At 52.9% G+C, this 24,268-nt stretch overlaps 2 protein-coding genes across 2 annotated transcripts in view; both read left to right on the top strand.

Annotated features, from left to right (window-relative positions):
* CELSR3 (cadherin EGF LAG seven-pass G-type receptor 3) overlaps window positions 1-13,151 on the top strand; it is a 36,595-nt gene extending 23,444 nt beyond the window's left edge. Inside the window, 20 exon segments of the mRNA XM_032591910.1 lie at window positions 5,176-5,334; window positions 5,415-5,554; window positions 5,786-5,896; window positions 6,453-6,616; window positions 6,826-6,990; window positions 7,070-7,222; window positions 7,501-7,583; window positions 7,668-7,815; window positions 8,314-8,427; window positions 8,567-8,644; window positions 8,946-9,041; window positions 9,119-9,225; window positions 9,372-9,441; window positions 10,369-10,461; window positions 10,547-10,642; window positions 11,014-11,184; window positions 11,824-12,000; window positions 12,191-12,245; window positions 12,495-12,631; window positions 12,869-13,151. Coding sequence (XP_032447801.1) covers window positions 5,176-5,334; window positions 5,415-5,554; window positions 5,786-5,896; window positions 6,453-6,616; window positions 6,826-6,990; window positions 7,070-7,222; window positions 7,501-7,583; window positions 7,668-7,815; window positions 8,314-8,427; window positions 8,567-8,644; window positions 8,946-9,041; window positions 9,119-9,225; window positions 9,372-9,441; window positions 10,369-10,461; window positions 10,547-10,642; window positions 11,014-11,184; window positions 11,824-12,000; window positions 12,191-12,245; window positions 12,495-12,631; window positions 12,869-12,883 — 2,332 coding nt within the window. The 3' untranslated portion in view covers window positions 12,884-13,151.
* Window positions 13,152-13,303: 152 nt separating this feature from the next.
* TMEM89 (transmembrane protein 89) lies at window positions 13,304-15,752 on the top strand. The gene is made up of 2 exons (XM_030306693.1): window positions 13,304-15,169; window positions 15,562-15,752. Exons 1-2 carry the CDS (start codon window positions 14,609-14,611, stop codon window positions 15,745-15,747), a joined length of 747 nt encoding a protein of 248 aa, XP_030162553.1. The 5' UTR covers window positions 13,304-14,608; the 3' UTR covers window positions 15,748-15,752.
* The last annotated feature ends 8,516 nt before the right edge of the window (window positions 15,753-24,268 follow it).

Here is a 24,268-nt window from a genome sequence, read left to right as displayed (position 1 = left end):
GCAGAGTCCGAGGAAGAGAAAGGAAGGAGGAGCAGGGGACTTGGGGCCTGGTGCCAGGGACTCTGGAAGGGTGCTGGGGGAGGGTTGAGGGAGAGCTATGAGTATTGCCTGGACCCAACTGCAGCCCAACTTTGGGGTCTGACTGGTGGGGGTCGGGGGTGGGCCTGGGGGGCTGAGCAGGGGTTTGGGTTCAGGAATCACACTTGACTTCTCCGAGTCTCTGTTTCCATATCTGTAAAATGTGTCTGTAGTAACAAACTTTCTGAGATGTGGAGATTTTTTGAGACAAAAATCTGTCAAGTGCTTAATGTAGTATTTGTACATAGTAGGTGCTCGCTGAATGCCTAGAGAGAAGATAGGAGGCCGCGGGGCCTTGCTGATGAGTCTTGGGGTGCAGAAGGGATAAAGGGGCTTGAGAACCCTGAAATGGGTGTAAGGGGGCTGGGGACTGAGAGGCAAAGGTGATGGGGTTGGGGGAAGATGGTGGGGGCCCAGGCTGTGGTGGAAGCCCAGAGCCCCCTGACTGAATTCTCTCAGCAACCACCTCTGACTACCGCATTCAACTCTGCAGAGTTCCCAGAAGCGAGGGGCACTCCTGAGGGGCAGACTCACGGACCAGGAATGGCTGAGGGCAATGGAAGATTAGAGCTAACAGAAGAGACTCCGGGAGTCAGGGGCTGATCCCCAGGCAGCCTCCTGCCCGCCCCCCAGCTCTCCCTGTTGCTGCAGTGCTGAGGCTCCTTGCTCTCTCTGTGAGCAAATCCCGCCATGCGTGTAACAGGTGCAGGGGGAAGAACTGAAAGGAGGACTTTTATACGTTTTGTACCTTTGTAACCAGAGAGATATGCTTATGTTATTTTTCAGCTTTTCTGTCTCCTGGGGTTCTGAGGCTGGGCTGGGAGGGGAAGGGGACAGAGGGTAGAGTTTGGCCCCATTTGGGTCCCTGGCAAACCATATGCTCTTTCCTCTCATCTTACTGGGGCGGATTCAGCCAGGAAGGGCAAGTAGCCTCCCACCCATTGATCTGAATATTGTTAGGGCCCAAAGTACAGAGCTGATCTTTGCTTTTTCTTGGATGCCCCAAGGGCCAAACTTCAGGGACAAGGGGTTGGTCTTGGAAACAGGGGTCCTCTGACCTCCTCACAGGGCTTGCTCACGCTGCCCCTCCCCGTGGATGTGTGTGTTTATTATGTGGAGTCCCTGCCACTTACTGCCTTATGACCTAGGACTGATGCTGTGGGGTGCTGGTGGAGCAGCAGATGTCATGTTTACAGAGCAAGGCTTCCCTTTCTCTCCTGGGGAGGGGCTCAGGCCTCTGTTCAGACATTCCTGCAGAGGGTGGACTAGGGGGTCATTTGCCAGCCCCTACCCCTGCTATGAGCAAAAGTTGTCCATGGTGCCATTTGATGCCCTGACCCTGCCCTGTGCTAGAATTTCTTCCGAGGGGTAGGGTAGGAGTGGGGGCAAGGGGAGCAAAAACAAGGGAATTGAAGACACAGAATGTAGGTGCCACTGCCTCCCATGTTTACAGGACCCTCCCTGGCCCTTGGCACCTGGGCTGCAGTAACTAGTTCCATCCTACTCTATTTTCTTCTATAGGGAAAAATGACTGTTAGGACCCTGTTCACAAAACTCTCTTTTATTACTTTGTCTGATGTCCAGAACTGGGGACTTTTAGATTTTGTTACTTTGTTTACAGGTCAAGATTTAAAACATTTTACAAGTTTGTTTACAACTGAAAACTTTGAACTTTTACACTTTGTTTACAGTTGAGAATGTGTTTTTCCCCCTTTGTTTACAAGTGAAAGATAGAGAAGATGGGAGAGGGGCTTGAGGACTCTGGACCTGGCCATCTTGAGGAGTTTCTAGCCTCTACCTCTCCCAGGCCAAAGGCCAGCCCTGAGCCCCCTGTTGAACAGCAGACCCAGAAATCCTCCAGAGCGGGCATCCTTTTACCGCTACGAACAATGGGTTGTGCAGGGTTGTAGGGGGTTCTGTGCAGACACCCCCCTGCCCCTTCCCCGCACATACTCTTGGGAGGCAGTTTCCAAGGAGATTAAAAGTTCTTCTTCACTGACTGGTGCCAAATCCGCCAGCCAGGACCCCAGCTCTCCTCACCCAGCAGAATGACCCCAGCCCTGGAAGGGTTAAGGGGCCCACTGTGGGGAGAGGGGGTCGTCCTTGCTATGTCCTAGGTTCTATAGATGTCCCTCGGTGGGGGTCCCCTGCTCCAGCCCAGTGGCCCTTTCCCTGTCTGTGTAAATTGTTCCGTGAAGCCGCGCTCTGTTTTGGGAATAAACTTCTATAGAAAATGGTTGTTGCCTCTTTCTGTTTGGGGGTGGGGGTGTAGGGTAGGAAGGTGGCTATGAATGATTCAGGCCAGGTTGACCTTTGGGAGAAATCTGAGCTCTGCACCCCCCTCAATATTCAGTTATTTTTAGCACATTTCGTCTGACATTTGGACCAGGTTCCCATCTCTTTCACCCCTAATTCTGGCCTGGCGCCTTGTGATTGGGGCCTGAAGTACGAGCACAGGTGCTGGGAGTAAGGTGCCAGGGAAACTCCTCTCTCTCAAGGTGGCAGCATGATGACTTGGTCTTCATGGTGTGCAATTGTAACCTCGAATTTGCCCTGGCTAGGGGCCCAGTCAACCCTAAGAACTGCCCTTGCTAACCCCTCAGCCCATTAACAGCACTGACCCCCACCAGCCTCTAGGACTTGGACCTGGCTGGGACATCGCGTTCCTTCTCCGCTCAGGCAGAAATCTTTGGACAGAAACCGAGATGCCAGGCTGTGCTCTGTATGGAGGAAGGGAAACTCTCAGTCTCATTCTGGGTCTGGGTGTCCAGAGTTGAAGGGCAGCCTAGGGCACCTTCGGTGTCAGACATTGCCTGATCTTAAGAGGAGAGACTGAAGGTGGCGCCCGCAGAGACCTGATACCTCAAGGAGAGCTATGGCTCTGGCCACCAGTAGCGCCCACAGGCAGCCCATTGGCGGGTTTCTCGCCCCATCCCGCGGGGTCCTTCCACGAGAAGTCAAGACTTGGTATTCGCCTTTGTCGTACTCAGGGACCTGGGGCCGCGGCTATGGCCAGCTCCGCGCAGGTCTTTAGTCCCAGTTCTGCAGTTCTACCAGGTTTAGACAGGAGATTAAAAGTGAGCCAGGAGGGGCAGTACTAACCAGGCCGCAGGGGAGGAAGGGGTTAAATCTTCCGCCTTGGGGCTCGCCCAGCCTGAAGCTTGTCACTTAGGCCCCGCCCGACCACTCTGATTCGTCCAAGCCTTCCCTGTCCTATCCGGGGATTGGCCCCTCGGAGAGCGCCGAAGGTCCTCATCCCGGCCCCGCCTCCCGAGCCTCAGCGGCCTCGGGCCCCAGTTCCTGCAGCAGCCGGCGATTGGCAGGCCGCTGGCCATGGGGCTGTCGGAAGCGTTGGGGTGAGTGCAGGGCGTGGCCCTGGTTCCCCGTGTCTGTGTCCGCGAGCCGCCGCGTGGTCTCGGTGCAGAAGCCGGCTTGGGTTAGCTCCGAAGGCGTACCGCCAAGTCCGGAGCAGGCATCTGCCTGCAACGCCTGTGTTTGCCGCTTTGCCGATTTTCTGCAGGCAGCTATCCCCTGAAGCGAGGGATGGGGGCGGGAACTGGCGCGACCCTCTCTCCTGAGGACTGTGCGGGAAGCCACTCGAACGCCGCCCGCGAGCTGGCTTCGGGCCGCGGGAGGCGGCTGAGTGTGGAGGAGACCCGGCCCAGGAGGTGCGCCGATGGGCGCGTTGGGGCGGGAGGTCGTCGTTGCACGGAGTCCATAACGGTGTCCTGAACCCACCTAGCTGTACAACTGATCCCGGATACTGGGATACGGCTGGAAGGGCTGCGGTGCTCTCCCAGAGGGAGGGGCCAATGATCTAGGCCCCGCCCTCCAAACACGCGCTCTGATGGGTGGTGGGGAGCGCTTTAAGAAGACCTGCGTGACTCACGGAGGAGGGGCAAGGGGGCTCAAAGATCTCTGTGAGACTGCGGTGCCAAGAGTCTGTGAGGATCTTCCTTGTGCGCACTCTACTCCCTTCTCCAAGCAGGACATCCAGGTTAGAGGCTCTTCCCAGGCGAGTTCCTACCCCTCCGGTGGGATCCTACCCCTAGGTCAGAGCTCACAGATCAGAACTTCCCTGAAAATTTTCCCAGCTGGGGAGTTTCCCCTCAGGGAAGATTCCTGCGCAGCGGAGATCTATTCTCAGGTGAAAGCTTTCACCCATTCCAGGTGGGAGCCTCCCCCAGGTAAGAGCTTCTCTTAGGTGAGAGTACCTTCCACATGAGAACTTTACTGGTAGGTGAAAACTTTCCCCACTGAGAAAGCTTCCTCCTCAGTATGAGCTACCCCGCCCCCCCCCCTTAAGAATTCCCTCGCCTCCAGATCTCCTATTCCTAGAGGAGATCCACCTCCCGCTTCAGGTGGGAGCCTGGGTAGATAAGAGATTCTCCCAAGACAGAACATACCTGGCTGATGAAAACTTTCCTGTCAGTTGAGAGCTTTCCCCTACGTGAGATCTCACCTGGGAACGGGAGTTCTTGAGGGGGGGATCTTCCCACTTTGAGTGGGAGCTTGCCTTTCCAGGTGACACCCCTTTCTCCAGGTGAGAACCATTCCCTGGCTTTGTGAGATTAAGCCTGAGTTTGTCCACAACCTGGACCCCGGGGCTGGAGGCCCAGGGGCAATCTTAGCCTCAGCACCTTCCTTCCCTTAGAGGGGAGCCCCTCTAAAGAAGAGCCTGCCTGAAGAGCCGGAACCCTGGTTGCTGGATCCCTTCCTTGTGTGTGCTCTCAGATGGCCAGCACGGAGCTCATGGAGCAGCTGGATAAGGACTCAGAGACTAAACAGGGATTGGCTGGGGGATGGGCTGGGGGGAGGGGGACAGTCAGCCTGGGACCTGGACCTGGTAGAGCGCTCACAGCTGTCCCTGGGTTGGAGGTATGGATTGTGTTCATCCTGATGTGTTTTTGTAGGGAACTTTGGCCCAGTGAGAGACTTGTGCTAGACAAAGTTCAGGGATTGCCACTGGCTGGGCGTGGGGCCAGCTGGGAGCTGGACCTACCTAGATCTTGAGGATGACTCTCTGACTCCAGGTGGAAGTGTGAGGGAGGTTGGACCAGGGTTACACTCACTATGACTCTGGTCTTGCCACCCCAGTCAGAGGGACACAGAGGCACTGTTGCCTGTGACGCAGGCCATGGAGCTGAGGAAGCGAAACTACTACGTGGAACGGCCGCTGCTGAATCAGGAACAGCTGGAGGAGCTGGGATGCTTGACCTCAGCCACCGAGACCCACCAGTGGCGAACCTGGTTTCAGTAAGGCTGAGGGTGGGGGCTGGGGGCACCGACAGGACTTAGGTAGACTGTGTTCCCAATGCCTACCATTGTGTCCTCAGGTGCTCCTACACTCGGGCCCGAGCCCTTCTCCTCCAACACCTCCCAGTTTTGGCGTGGCTACCCCGGTATCCCGTGCGTGACTGGCTCCTAGGTGACCTGTTGGCTGGCCTGAGTGTGGCCATTATGCAGCTACCACAGGGTGAGCCATACCTGACCCAGAGGCTGTACCTTCAGTCTTTGGGGGGTGATCTGCAGCCCTTCAAGGCCCTGGCCCGGAAGCCCTGTGGTCTTGTGCCCACCCACCACCCACCCCCATCTGAAGCTTTGAGCCCTGCCCCTGGAACTATGGACCATGACCTAGGGCTGGGATTCCCTCATCCTTTTCAAGGCCCAGTCTTCCAAGCCTACATTGCTACCATTTCGCCTCCAGGCCTGGCCTATGCCCTCCTTGCTGGACTGCCCCCCGTGTTTGGCCTCTACAGCTCTTTCTATCCTGTGTTTATCTACTTTCTGTTTGGCACTTCCCGGCACATCTCCGTGGGTGAGTGGAGCCAGGCTCAGCCTTGCAGGAGGATGTCCATGTTCCCCCGTGGAGGACAGGATGAGGGCAGGCTGAGGAGGGCAAGGGAACTTAGGGAAGGGGACAGCATTGGTGTTGGGCTACTGGGAGACTGGCCCAAGGTCATTCGCAGGCAGGACTAGGCCTCTGACTGTGGGGCCACAGATTCAGGATAGCTCCTGGCTCCGGGAGGATGTGTGTGAGGCATTGCAAGGGGCCCAGAACTTGGCAGAGGCCTGACTAGCCTGAGGCAGGCCGTCCCCCTTTCCTCATTTCACCTTCCACGAGGGGAATGATTCTGAGCCGATGGACATGAGTGGAACAGGGCAGATGATGCAGGGCCAACGTTTGTAGCCACCCTCAAGAGCCCCTGAGCTCTGGGTTCATACATGACCACCAGCATTGCCTCTGTTTGTATGGCATAGTCTGAAGATACTTGTCTAGAGCTGAATGTCTCCTGGCCTCTGCCTTAAGGACAGGGCTCCTGGTTAGGGCAGTGCCCTCTCCCCTTCAGACCTGCCCTGACCTGTCCCTGCAGGTACCTTTGCTGTCATGTCTGTAATGGTGGGCAGTGTGACGGAATCCCTGGCCCCGGATGAGGACTTCCTGCAGGCTGAGAATGCTACAGTCGATGAGGAGGCCAGAGATGCTGCCCGGGTGCAACTGGCCGCCACACTCAGTGTCTTGGTCGGCCTCTTCCAGGTGCGGAGCAGTCAGGAGTATGTGTTTCCCACCCCCACTGCTGCCAACCCCATCCCCACCCTCACCTGCCAGTTCCCCTGAGTCTGACCATCGCTGCCCTTCTCACTATTGCTGTTCACTCATGCCCCTTGGATTCCACCTGCCCCAGGCTGTGCTCTAACTGCCCTGAGGGCCTTTGTCTTCCCTGACTGTCCTTGGCCACCCCACAGGTGGGGCTGGGCCTGGTCCACTTCGGCTTCGTGGTCACCTACCTGTCAGAGCCTCTGGTCCGCGGCTATACCACAGCCGCGTCCATACAGGTCTTCGTCTCGCAGCTCAAGTATGTGTTTGGCCTCCAACTGAGCAGCCGCTCTGGGCCGCTGTCCCTCATCTATGTGAGTGAGGGTGGGAGGAGGGACATGTAGGGTGTGCTCCACCATCTGGAGTGCTGGCTGTGACCCTGCCTCCCCTCAGACAGTTCTGGAGGTCTGCTGGAAGCTGCCCCAGAGCGTGGTTGGCACTGTGGTCACCGCATTGGTGGCAGGAGTGGTGCTGGTGCTGGTGAAACTGCTGAATGACAAACTGCAGCGACATCTGCCCCTGCCGCTCCCTGGGGAACTGCTCACGGTTCGGATTCTTCGGGGCAGGGGGGAAGGGCAAGGGAGGATATGTCCCTGCCAGCAGGTACCCTCGGGGATTTAAAGACCAGCCAGAGTGGCACCAGGGAGAGTTCCTGGGGAGTGGCTGGAACCACAGCAGAAAGGTCCCATGTTGGTGCCTTCCAGTCCCCAAACAGCACCTTACCCGGTCGTCCACTTCTCCCCATCTCCTGAAGGCTTTGCTTCAGGCCCCCTTCTTCCCTGCCAAAGTAGTTTCTCTACACTCTGACTGTCCTCTCCCCCCAGCTCATCGGAGCCACAGGCATCTCCTATGGCGTGGGTCTGAAGCGCAGATTTGGGGTGGATGTCGTGGGCAACATTCCTGCAGGGTGAGCTCTGGCCCCTGTCGGGTTAGGGAGGGGTGGGCGGCCAGGGCCAGCACCCTCCTTTGGCCTCACAGATGCCCTTTGCAGGCTGGTGCCCCCAGTGGCCCCCAACCCCCAGCTGTTCGCCAGTCTTGTGGGCTATGCCTTCACCATCGCCGTGGTTGGTTTCGCCATTGCCATCTCACTGGGGAAGATCTTCGCCCTGAGGCACGGCTACCGGGTGGACAGCAACCAGGTCTGGCGGCAGGATATGGGGGCAGCTGGGTAAACACAGATGCCAGGGCCTGGGGGGTGGGGGTGGGGCAGTGTGTGGTATAGCAGGTGGGACAGGGGGAAATAGCAAACAAGGGGCGCCTGGGTGGATCGGTCAGTCGGTTAAGCATCCGACTTTGGCTCAGGTCATGATCACACGGTTTGTGGGTTTGAGCCCCATGTTGGGCTCCGTGCTGACAGCCTGGAGCCTGCTTCAGATTCTGTGTTTCTCTCTGCCCCTCCCCTGCTCATGCTCTGTCTCTGTCTCTGTCTCTCAAAAATAAATAAACATTAAAAAGAAAGAAAAGAAACAGCAAACAAATGTGCTGGGGCCACGCAGGGGACTGGGACAGTAGCCAGGGCATTCGGGACAGTAGCCAAGTCTGGAGGCTGTTGAATGAGGATGGAGGTTGGGGACACCTGGGCCTAGATACAGTGGTACGGTGACCAGACGTGACACACCCGCACTTCCCTCCACCAGGAGCTGGTGGCTCTCGGCCTCAGTAACCTCGTCGGGGGCATCTTCCGGTGCTTCCCTGTGAGCTGCTCCATGTCCCGCAGCCTGGTACAGGAGAGCACCGGGGGCAACACGCAGGTGGGCTTCGGGTGCGGGTGTGCATCTGTGCGCACGCACACCGCTCTGGCTGGGCGGTCCTGCCTGCTCCTCCCTGCACCCTACTCCCCTACCCTCCACCCCACCCCACCCCACCCCCCTGCTCACTCCCACCCTGCAGGTGGCTGGGGCTGTCTCCTCCCTCTTCATCCTCATTATCATCGTCAAACTTGGGGAACTCTTCCAAGACCTGCCCAAGGTGAGCCGCCTCCTCCCCACAGCCAGGCTTGAGGGACCTGGCCAGGCCAGGGGCTCAAATCAGTCAGGTCCTAGGTGAGGGGCAGGGACACAAGCTCATGCCCTGTTTTTCAAGGTTGAGCTCTTTGGGGTGGGATTTGGAGTTAAGGATCAGGGATTGGAACCCTTCCGAGTGAGATCCAAGTTGCTCAGTTCAGGGGGCAGGTGGCGGCTGGCGTCGTGCGGGGCTCAGGCCCGGGTGGTCAGGGTTGTCAGCACCTGGGCGCCTCTCGGAAGTCCCTGGTGACACTCCCCTCACCCAGGCAGTCCTGGCAGCCGTCATTATCGTGAACCTGAAGGGCATGTTGAAGCAGTTCACCGACATATGTTCCCTCTGGAAGGCAAATCGAGTGGATCTGGTGAGAGGCCTGTGAGCCCATGGGTAGGGGTGGGGACCTACAGCAGGGGTGGATGACCGCTGCCCTTCTGCTTCTAGCTCATCTGGCTGGTGACCTTTGTGGCCACCATCCTGCTGAACCTGGACCTTGGCCTGGCCGTTGCAGTGGTCTTCTCCCTGCTGCTTGTGGTGTTCCGTACGCAGCTGTGAGTCTCCCCTCTGGGTCCCCCCATCCCAGCTCGTGAGGGAGCGAGGCCCACACTTTCTCCCCACCGCTTTCCTGCATCTCGGGGGTCACCCAGGCTCCCTGGTACCCCCTCGCTGCCCCTTCCTCACATGGTCTCCTTCACAGGCCCCGCTACTCTGTCTTGGGGCAGGTGCCAGACACGGATATTTACCGAGATGTGGCTGAGTACTCAGAGGTGGGTGGCGGGGGCTGAGCAGGAGGCCTGGGGGTGGGACAGAGGCTGAATGGGCCTTTGTTAGTCTTGTCTGCACCTGGCAAAGACCCTGGGGACTGAGGGTACCTTGGTCCTTGGAGCTTCAGGGGAGGAGTTCTAGTCTGCCACCCTCCTCAGAGCTAGGAAGGGACAGAGGAGGAGTGGATAGAGGGGCCATGGGAGCCTGAGGAGAGGGGTCTGTCTTATCCTGTGGAGCAGCTCTAGGACAGGAATGCTGGTGGGGCAGGAGCCTGGGGCATCAGGGTGAAGGAGAGGCTGTTTCTGATCTGATCAGCAGAGTTTCTACATCTCTATCATTCGTTTACCTCCTGAGAAGTTTCATGCTTAATAGTAGGGGCAGTGGAATAAAACAAGCCCATTCCTGCTGACTTGGAGACTTGGAGTCTGAGTACAGTATAATCAGGCAGAGGGAGGAATGGTCAGGAGGGGGAGCAGCTCAGCTGGATGGAAAGGGAGGTGGGGGCACATTGTGCAGGCCCAAGTGCTGAGCAGAGACCTGGACTGTGTCCTGGGTGGAATGGGAGCTGGGGAGGGTCTCTCTGTGTACATGCAGAAAACAGACCACAGCGTGGGGGGTGGAGACCCAAGAGGAGGCCTAAGAGCCTAGCCTGGGTTTTAACAGAAGGGAGGGGAGATGGGAAGGGAAGGTTCAGGGTGCCCTGGAGGAAGCTTTGACGGGCTTGGCTGAGGGTTTGGGTGGTGGGGGTGAGGGGTAGGGAGCAGGACGAGGTGTTAGGGTTATGTAGCCAAACCTGTGGCCCAAGGTCTGGGAGGGCAGGGGCTTGGTGATGGGGGGCCCTTGGGCCATACAGGAGAGGAAAGCAGGAGAGCAAGATACAACCAGGAGAGCAGAGGGCTCAGCCACCCCCAACCCTGACCCATCCCTAGGCCAGGGAGGTCCCAGGCGTGAAGATCTTCCGCTCCTCAGCCACCATGTACTTTGCTAATGCTGAGCTCTACAGCGATGCACTGAAGCAGAGGGTGAGGCCTGGGGTCCCCAGGGTGAGTGTCATAGGGTCCCTTACCTCCCCAGAATGTCTGCATCCCTTCTGACATTTCTCTCTAGTGCGGTGTGGATGTTGACCACCTCATCTCCCGGAAGAAGAAGCTGGTCAAGAAGCAGGAGCAAAAGCTGAAGCGACTGAAGAAGCTCCAGAAACAGGCAGGGGCCTCTCTGAGCCAGGGACTCCTGGCCTCCTGACTTCTTAACCTCATTCATTCCCCTCTTCTCCCTGATGCCCCCAGGACCCCTGCTTTGCTCCCCTGGTGGGTCAGTGCTCTGGGTGGAGTTTTGTTTTCTCCCACATCCTAAGCCAGTAACAAGCGTGGACCACCACAATCCTTTTCCAGTCTGGCTGTTCCTGGAGCTGGTCAGAACCCCACCACCTTCAGTCTGGCAGCCCTGGGTCCCAAGCTTCAGTTCCTGGCCTGCCTACCTGCCCAAAGCCTGGGGGTGGTACCAGACTTGCCTGGCTTGGCTGTCAGATGACAGCTGGGACAGCTTTTTATGGCCCCTCTCTTCCCCTGACCTAGACTGCCGCCTCCAAGGACACTTCTGTTTCTATCGAAGTCCACTCCAGCACCAGAGACATGGAGAGCAACAACATGGAGGACTCCAAGGCCGAGGGAGAGGGGTCAGCCATGAGCTGCAGAGATGGGGGTGCCCATGCATGTCCTGAGAGGAAGGCCACGGACCTACCAGCTGTGGGTTTTAAGTGGTTGTGCCAGTGGCAGGGGGGTGGGTGGTGGATCAGATGCCCTATGGGGAGAGGTCTAGTGATCTGCCATAGATTCTGCTTGTGGCTCTCTGGTCTGCCATCGGAAGACCTTGAATTTGTAGAGTTCACAAGACCCCACAGTCTGTGCTCATGGGTAAAGGGAAAGGATTGGGAGTGGGGGAAAAATTTGGGATCAAAAGGGATGCCAGGCTCAACTAGAGACCCCGATGGTATGCCAGGGTGTCTGCGTTTGCACATGTGTCCCTGGGCCCCCTCCCTGCTCCGCCATGGCTGACTGAGGGTAGGCTACAATTGCCCAGCACCCTCCCTTCTTAAGCCTCCCTAGTAAGCCTGGGTGCGGGAGGTAACAGAGCAGTATATGCAAGTCTGTATGTGCTCCTGAGTCTGGGCGTCCTCTCCTGTGTGTCCTCATGTGTCCCTCTTGCCTTTGCATACAAGAGACTCCCCACATCCTGGTTCTCCAGTGTCCCCTGAATGTCCCAATATATGTGGGTGTTTACGTGCGTGCTCCCACATCTGACCCTATGTGTCCTTGTATGTCTGTGTGCTCCTTGACATCACCCCTTCATGGGCAGCCTTTGCAGTGTGTCCGGTTTGCCAGCAGGTGAGCACAGGGAATGAGCTAGAAGGTATGGCAGCCAGCGGTCAAGAAGGTGCTAAGGCCCCAGATGTGACCACACTGAAAGCCCTGGGCCTGCCTCAGCCGCACTTCCACAGCCTCATCCTGGATCTGGGAGCCCTCTCTTTTGTGGATACTGTGTGCCTCAAGAGCCTGAAGAATGTAAGGGGCTGGGGGCTGGGGACACTCCTAAGAAGAGCCCTGGGAGAGGACAAGTCCCCCTCAAGCCTCCCGACCCCATAACTAGATCCAAGAGCCCTCTGAGCTCCCCCTCAAAACTCCCTCCCACCCCAGCCTCCCTCTTCGGAACCCACAAGGCTCCCTCTGAGTCTGGCCCCCTTTTCTGCTGCAGATTTTCCGTGACTTCCGAGAGATCGAGGTGGAGGTGTACATGGCCGCCTGCCACAGTGCGTGGGGTGGGGACATGAGCGGTCTGGGAGGGGAGTGGGCTCTTCCAGCCAAGGAGTTAAGGTCTCTGAAACTGGAGGTCAGAGGTGTCTTGAGGGGGCAGGGGTCAAGGATCAAGAGTGACTGGAGGTTTAGATGTAGCCTCAGGGGTAGAGGTCAGGGACGAAATGGGTCAGGGTATTCGGGGGACTGGGGTTGGGGTTCCTGGTGGTTCTATGAGTCAGGGGAGACCTATTCCTTGCCTACAGCCCCTGTGGTTGCCCAGCTTGAGGCTGGGCACTTCTTCGATGCATCGATCACTAAGCAGCATCTCTTTGCCTCTGTCCACGATGCTGTCCTCTTTGCCCTCCAACACCCGAGGTCCAGCCCTGCCAGCCCTGTTTTGGTGAGCTGGCCTCTGTCTTGCTGAGCTTTTTGTCTGTCTACTGCTTGTCCCTACCCTGACCTCCAGCTTCAGGAAGTCCACCCTTCCTGGATGGATCTGCCCCTGGTGGACCCATTGCTGCCCCTTCCTGCCTTTAGCTGAAGCTGCTCCTGGGAGCAGGGGTTGCTGTCCTGGGGGAAGGGGCTGATGTGTGTCCTTTGGAAACTGACCAGAGCCTCCCCTCCTCTGCCTCCTCAGATGACCAAACTCTGACCATGCTGCCACCCTGCCTGAGACTGCTCCCCTCTGAATGTTGTAACTTGTGAGAACGACCCCCCCAACCCTGGGCTGCCTCCAGATGTCCCCCAGGAGTCCCCTCCGTATAAACACACACACATACACACAACTCAGGGATGGAGGTTCTGGGACTCCAAGTTCAGTGCTATAGGCCTGGGATGGGGCACTGGAGTCAGACTGGCACTGGCTGGGTTGGGGGAAGATGTATGATTTTAGCCCCAGAAATAAAGATTTATTTGCCTAACACCAGGCTCTGCTGTGCCTTGGTGGGGGCTTGATGGGGTGGGCAGCCATCTACAGCCCTGGCTCCTGACCTTTCTTATGCCCCAAAGTGGGGACTGGAGTCAGAAGTTGGGGGGAAGGTTTGGGGAGGGCAGAGTCAGGTGAGACAGCAGACAGCCACCAGAGGGAAAGTTATGGGGCCCAGGGTGGGGGTACCCCAGGTCCAAGTTGCCCAGCTGCTCTCAATCTCAACCCTTGGCACCTATGTCTTCATCTGGAAGATAGTTGGAATCAGAGCTTCTTCTCAGGAATGATCCCAATGAGGTGCAGCCCCCAGAGGGTGTGAGTGAACCGGGGGGGGGGCGGCGGGGAAGCATGGTGTTCACAGGTGCTGCTGGTCTGTGTTGAGAAGAATGTGCAGGATTGTCCACTTGGGAAAATGCCTGTTCATAATCATTACATCACCTGGGCTCTGCAGGCCATGGTCAACCAAGAAACGTGCTCATTTCTACCATAAAATGCCAGAATCTAGGCATGTTCCCTAGTGGGCAGCAGTGGGCCTTTAGGCCAGCTGAGCTCTGAGTGATGGCGGGGCGGTGCGGCTAGAATCTTTCTGGGCCTGTGTCTTGGCAGTATAGTGAAATGATGATTATACCCGCTTCCTGGGTTGCTCAGTGAATATTAAATGAGTCAGTGCCACAAAACGCTTACAGCAATGCTGGGCTCGAGTCACCTGCTCAAAAGCACATGAACACTGCTGTCCCCCAGGTACTGACCAGGTGCTCAGCTCTGTGCTGGACAAGTGGACAGAGGCTGACCCCTCCTTCAAGTCACTGAAGCGCCCCTTGTCCAGCTCAGTTTTTATCGTGTTCTGCATCAGCACCCTGTTCTGTGTTCATGAATCCTCCTCCCTGCCCCAGCCCCCAGAATCACAGCCCAGGAAGTCAGAGCTTTTTATCTGCTTTGTCACACGTATCCCAGCACCAGGAATGGTGCCTGGCGTGCTTGGCAAATATTGGGTGAGTGAAGCTTATGTGTCTGAGTGGAGGGCAGACCTCAAATAAGAAACTGCAGAGAGTTAGAACTTCTTTGAAGAAAAAAAAAACAGGGTCACACGACAGAGAAGGGACTGTGTTGCCCAGTATGCTCATGGGAGTGAAGCTAAGGGAGCAGATGACACAGACTGAAACACCAGCCATGAGAAATGGAGGACCGTGTCCTGGCATAGGGAACAGCACTTGTTTTGGGGAACACCGGAGAGGCCTGCCTAAGTCTGGAGGGAGGCCACAGCACACAGGACCTCACAGGCCAGAGAGAACCTTCAGGCTTTGTTCAGAGCCTGTAGGGGCCCCACAGTTTTGAGGGCTCACCCTACTGTGATTTGGACTGTGGGGTAGGCTGGGCTTTGGGGACCAGCAAGCGGCTCTGTGCCAGACAGCAGCCTTAGGGACCATGGGGTGTTAGAATTTGAGGGACTGAATGTTAGGTGAGGAAGGAAGCAGGGAGGAGGCTGGGGGAAGGAGGTGTTCTTCAGTCCTGGGCTGGCTAAGAGATCGGCACCCAGGCCTCAAGCGTACCGCCTATCTTGGCCCTGGAAGCCCCCCTTCCCCACCCTGCTGTGTTTTCTGGCCAGTCTGCCCCTCAGGAAAGCCCATGGACCCAGCTGGAACCTGCTGCCTGCCCCTGGGGGAGGGGTGTTTGTCTGTTGCCAGGCACCCAGGTTCCACCCGGGGACTTGGCACAGCCATGCTGCTCACACCGTTCGCCCTGCTACTGCTGTCCCTGCTGGCGATGCCAGCCCCCTCCCATGCCTGGTCACGGCCCCTGTGGTACCAGGTGGGGCTGGACCTACAGCCCTGGGGGTGTCATCCGAACACCTTGGAAGGCTGTGGGGGCAGTCTGGGCTGTCCTGGCCACTGGATGGGCCTGGGGATGAACCGCATCTACCCTGTGGCTGGGGTCACACTCACCACCACCATGATGCTGATGGTCAGCCGTGCGGTGCTACAGCGGTGGCGCTCCCAGGGCACTAAGTCTGAGGTGAGCACAGCACTGCTCTGTTCTCCCAGCTTCCTGCCTCCACTCAGACCCAGTGAGATCACGTCCTCTACCCAACCCTCCCCCAGTCAACCTACCCATGCCTGTGCCCCTCCCCCACCGCTCACACTCTCTGGTCCCTACATCTGTCCACACCCATCAACCCCTGACCACTCCCAGTACTCTGTCCCCATCTGTCCCTCCGCCCCTTAATATCCTTATTCCTCATCCAGCCCCCTTGGCCCCCACGACCACCCCAGCCCATGGCAGACCCTCGGTGACCCTCCACCACCATCTGCCTTCCTATGCCCTTCTCCCTGGCCCCATCGCTGCCCCTCACCGCACCCTGATCCCATCCCTCTGCTCTCACTCTTGCCTCTTGGTCCTATCCTCAGCACCCGCAGGTGACCACTAGCCCCTCCGGACCCTGGAAACGGCAGAATCCGATCTCAGACCGCGCCCTGCTCATTGGGGTCCTGCACATGCTGGATGCCCTCCTGGTCCATATTGACTGCCACCTGCGGCATATAACCACCAAACAGAAGACCCCAATAAAGGGGTCTCCCACCCAGAGTGGGTGACCCAACATATGATGTCTCTCTTTGCCTGGTGGCCAGTCGGGGTGGGGGTGGCCTGAGGCCCTGGGCCAGGCTCAGGCCTGTGTGTGTGTCGTCTCCAAGCTCGCCTGGACCCTGTGTCTCCTTTTTATTTTTGCAGTCGGCAGACTTGAGGCCTCTGTGCCCAGGATGGGTGGGCATGTGGGGCTGACTCACACTCCTCCATTGCCCCCACTGACAGCCCCCTCTTCCTTAAGGTCTCACTCATAAATACATCTCCTTCTCCAGGGCTCCTTAGGGGCCCTGGTGTGGTGGGACAAGACTTGACCATCAGGGAAGACTTGGCTGGTCCATGGAGGGCTGCCCAGAGGAGGTAACAACCTGACTGAGTCAGTGAGGACACCCAGTTGGGGATGAGGGGGGTCGGGAGGTGGAGGGTGAGCCTCGGCCACCACCTTCATCTTTATGGCGGCCTCAGCCGTGCTCTGGCACCCGAGTGGTCCTTGCTCTAAGGCCCCTGAAAGTGGAGTGAGGGCTGAACTTCACCCCTTCTCTTCCTTCTACTGAGGACAATCCAGGTTGTGTGGGTACTGAGGCCTATGCATGTTTATCTGTTTTAGAAAAAGAATATAAAATTACGAATTCAAAAATAGAAATAAGTGCATTAAAATGAGGAAAAAATGGTGAGAGATTATAAATGTTAAAAAGCTGACACTACAGGGGCTCCTGGGTGGCTTATTCTGTTAAGCGTCCGACTCTTGATCTCAACTCAGGTTTTGATCTCAGGGTTGTGAGTTCAAGCCCCACTTTGGGCTCCACAATGGGCATGAAGCCTACTTAAGAAAAAAAAAAAAGTGATGCTGCAATGCAAAATCCAGACCAATAATGTGTTTGTGGCGACTTCCTAACACATTAATACTTGTACTCCTATACTTTCTGGCTGCTGACTCTGATAACCTCTATATAGGATGAAGATTTTGTAGTACAGAGGGGACATATCCTCTATACACAGAAAATAGATGAATTCAGTCTCCCTTCTAACATGGTTGATTGTTGAAATTTGTGTTTTAATTATCGATAGTTTAGAAAATCCCTCTCCTAAACTATTATTGATGATGTCACATAAATTGTCTGGATGTTTTTCAAATTTGGAAAACTGCCATCAACTTGCTTTCATACAGAAGCTCTATATTTTGGAAGAATTTCCCAAAGGTAGGCTCTGGCTCCACATACATTTCAAAACTTGTTTTCTCTCCATGGCTCACAATTCTTCTAGCACCGGGCACTCTGGGGCAGGTGCTAAATGCAATAGGATCCTGCATTTCTGTCCTGACCAGAAGCTCTGTCTGACCTGGCAGGAGGTTCCTGGAAGCCTCATATACCAGGACAGAAATGACAAGCTGAATGCACACCCGAGTGAAGCAACCACATTAGGTCCCTCTAAACCCCGGCCAAGTGTGTCCCCTTGGTAGACTTGGAGGTATGCTACCCTGGTCCCCTTTCAGGGAAGCCCGCTGCTGTCAGTCATCAAGAAGGGTCTCAGCTGCAGGCGGCCTCGTCACAGCTAGTTTTTGCCCTTGGCACAACCCTTTCCCTCTCTCCCTCAGATGCTGATCTCGACTCCCTGGTAAATGTCCTAATCTCCCTCTGGGGAGTCTGCTTCCTAGAGAACCCAACCTGGGACAATCCCCAACCCACCTTCCTCTTGGCTGAACCCCCCACATGTTATAACTTCTCCAGTATCCCCGTAAGAGGTGAGGTAGGATGGAAGGATTGACTAGAAAAGGACAGAGGTTCTAACTACATGCAGTTAGAGTATCTTCATTTCGTGAGTTTAAAAAAGACTTGCCTCTATGGACACACTCCTGGGGCTCCTCCCAAGGTCTGGAAGAGAAGGGCATTGAAGCCTGAGATTCATCAGCCTCTTGTTAGGCCCACTTCTACATTCTACAAGGTTCAGTAAGCACCTACCATTTGCTAGTCTATTATGGATACCAGGATCCACTGATGTACAGAACAGAACCAGCTCCTCTCTTACTCAAATGGGAGGGTGGTGGTGGTGGTGGTGGTGGTGGTGGTGAAACTAACTCAATAAAAGCCATGACTCTGCAGAGAGATGTGCTGGCCTAGTCAGGGCAGTGGGCATCAGGCGGGTGGGGGCATGGAGCAAAGGTGGGCTGACTGCTGACACTTGAAAAGTGAGGTGACTAAAGTAGGGGACAGTGCTCCAGTCAGAATGACAGGTCCTTGTGGAGGGTGTGGGGGTGGACCTTGGCCTGGTCCAGGAACTATAAGATGGTCAGAATTTCAGTGGAAAGAAGGAGCCCTGGAGAGGAGGAAGGGGCAGGCTGGGGAGGGACAGGGTTTGGTACCTCCTGGTGAGGATATGGTGGGCAGAATAGTGGCCCCTCAAGATGCCCAAGGAATCTGTGGATATGTTATAGTACCTGGCAAAAAGAACTTGGCAGATGGAATTAAAGATCTTTCTGGATTATTTTGCTAGGCCCAATGGAATCACATGAGCCCTTAAAAGTGATGAAGAGGGCAGGAGAGTTGGTTAGATTTAAATTGTGAGAGGTACTTGATCCTCTGTTTCTGGTTTTGAAGATGGGGGAAGGGATCTCCCACCATCCAAAAATCCAAGGAATTCAGGCGAGCTCTGGAAGCTGGAGATAACTCTCTGGTGACAGCCAGCAAGAAAACAGGAACCTCAGACCTACAACCACTAGGATCTAAATTCTACCAACAACCCAAATGATCAAGGACACAAATTCTCTCCTAGAACCTCCAGAAATGAACATAGCCCTGCTGATGCCTTAATTTCAGCCAAATGAGATACATGTTGGACTTTGAGCCTATAGAATGGTGAGATAATAAATTTGTGTTCTGAGCCATTGAGTCTGAGGTAATTTGTCATGCTGGCAATAGAAAACTAATACAGATATTGATATCGAGAGCAAGGTACTACTGTAACAAAGTCCAGAAACATGGAAATGGCTTTGGAATTGAGCAGTGAACAAAAGGTGGAAGAATGTCAAGGAGCATAATGGAAAAAGCCAAGACAGCCTTAAACCGTTAGCAGAAATCTTGACTTTGAGAATGCTGCCAGTGAGGGTTCAGAAGGAAATGAGGAACATGTTATTGGAAACCAGGAGGTTTCCTTTCCTCCTTTTCTCCTTTCTGGGAGGAAAGCTTAGTGGAGTTGTGTCCAGCAGTTTGGTGAAAGGCAGAACTTGTGAATGATGAAAGTGGACATTAAGTAGAGGAGATTTACAAGGAAACTGTTGAAAATTCAGCCTCTGCTCTTTTTTCTATTTATGGTAAAATGCAAGAGGAGGGAGAAAGATTGAGAGAAAAATGGCCAAAACAGAACCAGGCCCTGATACTGGAAATTCTCAGCCAACTGTCCAAAAAAACACTTTCCCCCAAATTATTGGAGTTGATATAATTCTTTTTTTGTAATAAATTTTTTTAATGTTTTATTTTTTGAGAGACAGAAAGAGACACAGTGAGAGCAGGAGAGTGGCAGAGAAAGAGGGAGACATAGAATCTAAAGTGGGCTCCAGGCTCTGAGCTATCAGCACAGAGCCCCATGCGGGGCTTGAACCCACAAATGCGAGATCATGACCTGAGCCAAAGTCAGATTCTTAACCGACTGAGCCACCCAGGCACCCCTATATAATTCCAATCAAATTAGGCTTTTCTTTTAGATGGAATATTCTTTTTACAAATCATTTAGAACAGGGTGTGACATCACAAAAGATGGCAGAGTAGGACTCTCCAGGAATCCTTTTCTCCACCAAAATAACTATCAAGCTAGCAGAAACTGCAGCAGCTATTTTTGGAACTCAGAAGTCTAGTTGAACACTTGCAGCATCCAAGGGAGAACTTGATGAAGAATTCAATTCAATGAATTTCCCTGTTTCAACCCCCACAGGCTGAAGCAGCTTCCCAGCTGCAGGGAATTTAAGTAGACCTCACCCCCCACCCCCATCCCCACCTTTCCTTTGGGAGCAAGACGTTTAAGGAAATCTTTGTCAGGTCACTGGCTGATTGCAGAAATAATAAATTCGAAACTTCAATTACTACACACAACAAGGAATATACACTTCATAAAAGTAGTATGGAAAGGTCATGATGGCTCCACTCCTCAACAAGCTGAAATCAGCAATCCCTAAAGAGAGAATTCGATCTCCAGAATTATCATATGTAACACTCAGAACGTCCAGTTCTCAACAAACATTACAAAATATGCTAAGAAATGGGAAAGTGAGGCCCATTTGCAGAGGAAAAAAGGAACCTGACAGGAAACATCCCTAAGTACGCCCAGGCAATGGAATTATTAGTGAAAGGACACTATAGACAAATAGCTAAAGAAAACCAGAAAAATAATGTCTGCCTAAAATTAGAATATCAGTAAAAACGAAAATTTTAAGGGGCACCTGGGTGGCTCAGTTGGTTGGGTGTCCAACTTCAGCTCAGGTCATGATCTCATGGCTCGTGAGTTTGAGCCCCATGTCAGGTTCTGTGCTGACAGCTCAGAGCCTGGAGGCTGCTTAGGATTCTGTGGCTCCCTCTCTCTCTCTGCCCCTCCCCTGCTCATGCTCTGTCTCTCTCTCTCTCTCCTTCAAAAATAAATAAACATTAAAAAAATCAAATAGGAAAAAAACCCACAAAATTGTAAGTGGATCTAAAAATTCTGGAGCTGAAGACTAGAATAACCGAAATGGAAAACTCACGAGAAGGGTTCAGCAACAGATTGGAGCAGACAGAAGAAAGGGTCAGTGAGCTTAAAAGTAAGATGACTGAGGGGCGCCTGGGTGGCTCAGTCGGTTGGGCGTCCAACTTCGGCTCAGGTCATGATCTCGTGGTCCGTAAGTTCGAGCCCCGCATTGGGCTCTGGGCTGACCGCTCAGAGCCTGGAGCCTGTTTCGGATTCTGTGTCTCCCTCTCTCTCTGACCCTCACCTGCTCATGCTCTGTCTCTATGTGTCTCAAAAATAAATAAATGTTAAAAAAATTAAAAAAAAAGTAAGATGACTGAAATTATCCAGTCTGAGAATCGGAAAGAAAAAGGATGAAGAAAAAATGTGCAGCTCTTGAGGAACCTGTAGGACACTATCAAGCAGAAAAATATATGCATTGCGGAAGTTTCAGGCAGAGTAGAAAGAGAGAAAGGGGCAGAAAAAAATTTTTGAATAATGGCCACCCCCTTCCCCTCATATCTGATGAAAGGCACATCCAAAAAGTTTGGTCTGGTGGTATGGGGCTTAGCATAAATGACTATTTTGGATCTCTTGTTTTTAACAACATATGTTGTATGATCCCACCAATGTGAGATACTTAAAATAGGCAAGTTTATACAGAAAAAAAGCAGAATCAAGATTATCAGGGGCTGGAAGAAGAAGGAAATGGTCAGTTATTTTCTGTTTAGGATGCTGAAAAAGTTCTGGAAATAGTGGTGACGATTGCACAACATTTTGGATGTAATTAATGCCACTGAGTTGTATACTTAGTAGTTAAGATACTAAATTTTATGTATATGTTAGGACAATGTAAATCTAAAAAAATTTTTTTAATATGAAAAAAATTTTTTAAATAGGAAAAAATCCAGAATAAACTGGTGAGTATATCAAACAAATATTGAGTGAGAAGAGTAAGTTGAATGCCAGAGCCTTCTCAGGCAGCCCACACAGACCTGGTTACGTGTTTGAGAATTTCTGGGGTGGGTAATAAAGGAGATATGGATAGAGATGGATAGAAAAAGAAGGTCTGGTCAAGAAATGTTGTTAGAGGGGCACCTGGTTGGCTCAGTTTGTAAAGCATGCGACTCTTGATCTCAGGGTCATGAGTTCAAGCCCCACGTTGGGCATAGAGATCACTTAGTAATAATAGAAATGCTGTTAGAAAGTTCAGTTTGCAACTCAGGGAGAAAAAGGATATTTTGACTTCATCTCATTCCATATACCAAGTAAATTCCAAAGAACAGTGAATCATCAAAGACTCTTGCCAAGTTATTGCAATGGCTGCTGCTTGTACTTGACTTTTCAGTAAACATTTCCTTTTTGACCAACATCTTGAAACACATCCTTCCCCAGACTCCTACATCACACTTCCTGGTTGTATCATTGCCTTTCCCTTCTCACGCTAGGGTAGCAGTGGGGATGGGGGACGGGGATGTAGAAGACTGGATATAGAAATTATTTGGAACAGAATTTACTAAAGGATTAAGTGGGAAATTTGAGAGAGGAATCAAGATGGCTCCTAGATTTTTTTAAAAGTTTATTTACTGGGGCGCCTGGGTGGCGCAGTCGGTTGGGCGTCCGACTTCGGCCGGGTCACGATCTCGCGGTCCGTGGGTTCGAGCCCCGCGTCGGGCTCTGGGCTGATGGCTCAGAGCCTGGAGCCTGTTTCCGATGCTGTGTCTCCCTCTCTCTCTGCCCCTCCCCCGTTCATGCTCTGTCTCTCTCTGTCCCAAAAATAAATAAACGTTGAAAAAAAAAGTTTATTTACTTATTTTGATAGAGAACAAAGGAGAGAGAATCTCAAGCAGGCTCTGTGCTATCAGTGCAGTGGCTCCTGGTTGTTGTTTTTGTTGTTAAGAGAGAGACAGCAGGGAAGAGGGGCAGGAGAAAGAGCATCTTTTTTTTTTTTTTAACATTTATTTATTTTTGAGAGACAGAGGCAGAGTGCAAGTAGGGGAGGGGCAAAGAGAGAGAGAAACACAGAATCTGAAGCAGGCTCCAGGCTCTGAGCTGTCAGCACAGAGCCTGATGCAGGGCTTGAACCCACAAACCACGAGATCATGACCTGAGCCGAAGTCAGATGCTTAACCAACTGAGCCACCCAGGCGCCCCTGGGAGAGAGAGAATCTTAAGCAGGCTCCATGCTGAGCATGGAGCCCAATATAGGGCTTGATCCCATGACCCTTGGATCATGACCTGAGCCCAAATTAGATAGATGCTCAACCAACGGAGTCACCCAGGCACCCCAGTGGCTCCAAGATTTTTAACCTGAGCAACTGGGTTAATGGAGGTGTCATTTACAGAGATGAAAGCAATTATAGGAGGAATAGGTTTGGGAGGGAGAGTGAAGAGTTCAGTGTTAGCCATGTTTAATTCTCCAGATAGTGAATTATGGGAATATAGGAGCCATTGTATGTACAGACAGAACTGAAGCCATGAGGCTGGATGAGATGACCAGAAAGCAGTCTTGATCAGGAAGGGAAGAGGTAGCCAGAACTGAGCCCTGGGCTCTCACTCTGTTAGATTGGGAGGTGAGGAAGAACCAGCCAAGGTTCTTGGATTGTCCAGGGAGGAGTGTCCAGGGAGGTAGGACAAGAACAGCGGAGTACGGGAACCTGAAGGTGGAGAAAGGATGAGGGTCTCATGAGGAAAAAGTGTCCAATTACATTGAAGGAGGCCACTAGGGCTCCCTGGTTGCCATGACAGATGTGGTTTTTGAGGAGTGATGTGGGCATTGGACTGGAGTGGATTTGGGAGAGAATGGGAGGAGAAGAATTGCATGCAGGGAACTCTTTGGGGGAGCTCTGCCAGAAGGGTATAGGATGTGGTGGTCACTGGAGGAGGTTGTCATAGGCAAGAGAAGCCTAAGGAGATGTGGTAACTAAATGTGATGTGGGTAACTAAATGTAATGTGGTATCCTGGATGGAATCCTAGAATGAGGTGGGGGTGGGAGATAGAAACTAAGGTAATTTGAATAAACTATAGACTTTAGTTAGTAATAGTGTACTGATATTGGTTCATTAATCACAATCAATGTACCTTAATAATGTCAGGTGTTAATAATATAGGAAACTGTGCACATGTGTATAAGGGGGATATATATGGGAATTCTCAACTATCTGCTCAACTTTTCTGTAAATATAAAACTTAAAACTAAAGTTTTAAAAAAGTGGAAAGATGGACTAATTAGAAGATTCTATTTCATTTTATTTTTCACGTCTAAATCAGTGCTTCACACACTGAAGCATCTTTTGTCTGCTTTTTGTAAAAGACAGTTATAATTTACATTTGACATTTTTTGAAAGATCGCAAAGACAAAACAATAAAGCACATATCAATCATGTAGAGTTCAGAATTATGCTCTTTCAAAAGTAACTTTTTTTGTAGAAACTAAAAATTCTGCATTAAAATAACATAAGTGTATTCTCCTTCCCCTCAATCCATTTTCCAGAAGTCATTCGGCTGAAAGTTTCGAGGGAGTTCCTCCAGAATTTTTTCTATGAGGTCTACTAGAAAAGGCACATCGCTTCGTGTGTGTGTTTTTTCAAACAAGGAATCCTATTTCACAAATTGGTCTCTATACTTTTCCTTTTTCTTAGCAATATATTGGGTTTTTGTTTTGTTTTTTAGAGAGAAGGGATTTTTTAAAATGTTTTTTATTTATTTTTGGGAGAGAGAGAGAGAGAGAGAGCAAGAGCCAGGGAGGGGCAGAGGAAGGGGGAGACACAGAATTCACGCTCCAGGCTCTGAGCTGTCAGCATAGAGCCCGACGCGGGGCTCGAATTCGTGAACCAGCAGGT

The sequence above is a fragment of the Lynx canadensis genome, chromosome A2 (assembly GCF_007474595.2).
Source record: "Lynx canadensis isolate LIC74 chromosome A2, mLynCan4.pri.v2, whole genome shotgun sequence".
Lineage (NCBI taxonomy): Eukaryota > Metazoa > Chordata > Mammalia > Carnivora > Felidae > Lynx > Lynx canadensis.
The sequence above is the reverse complement of the archived record's forward strand: the minus strand, read 5'-3'. Positions and strand labels throughout refer to the sequence as shown.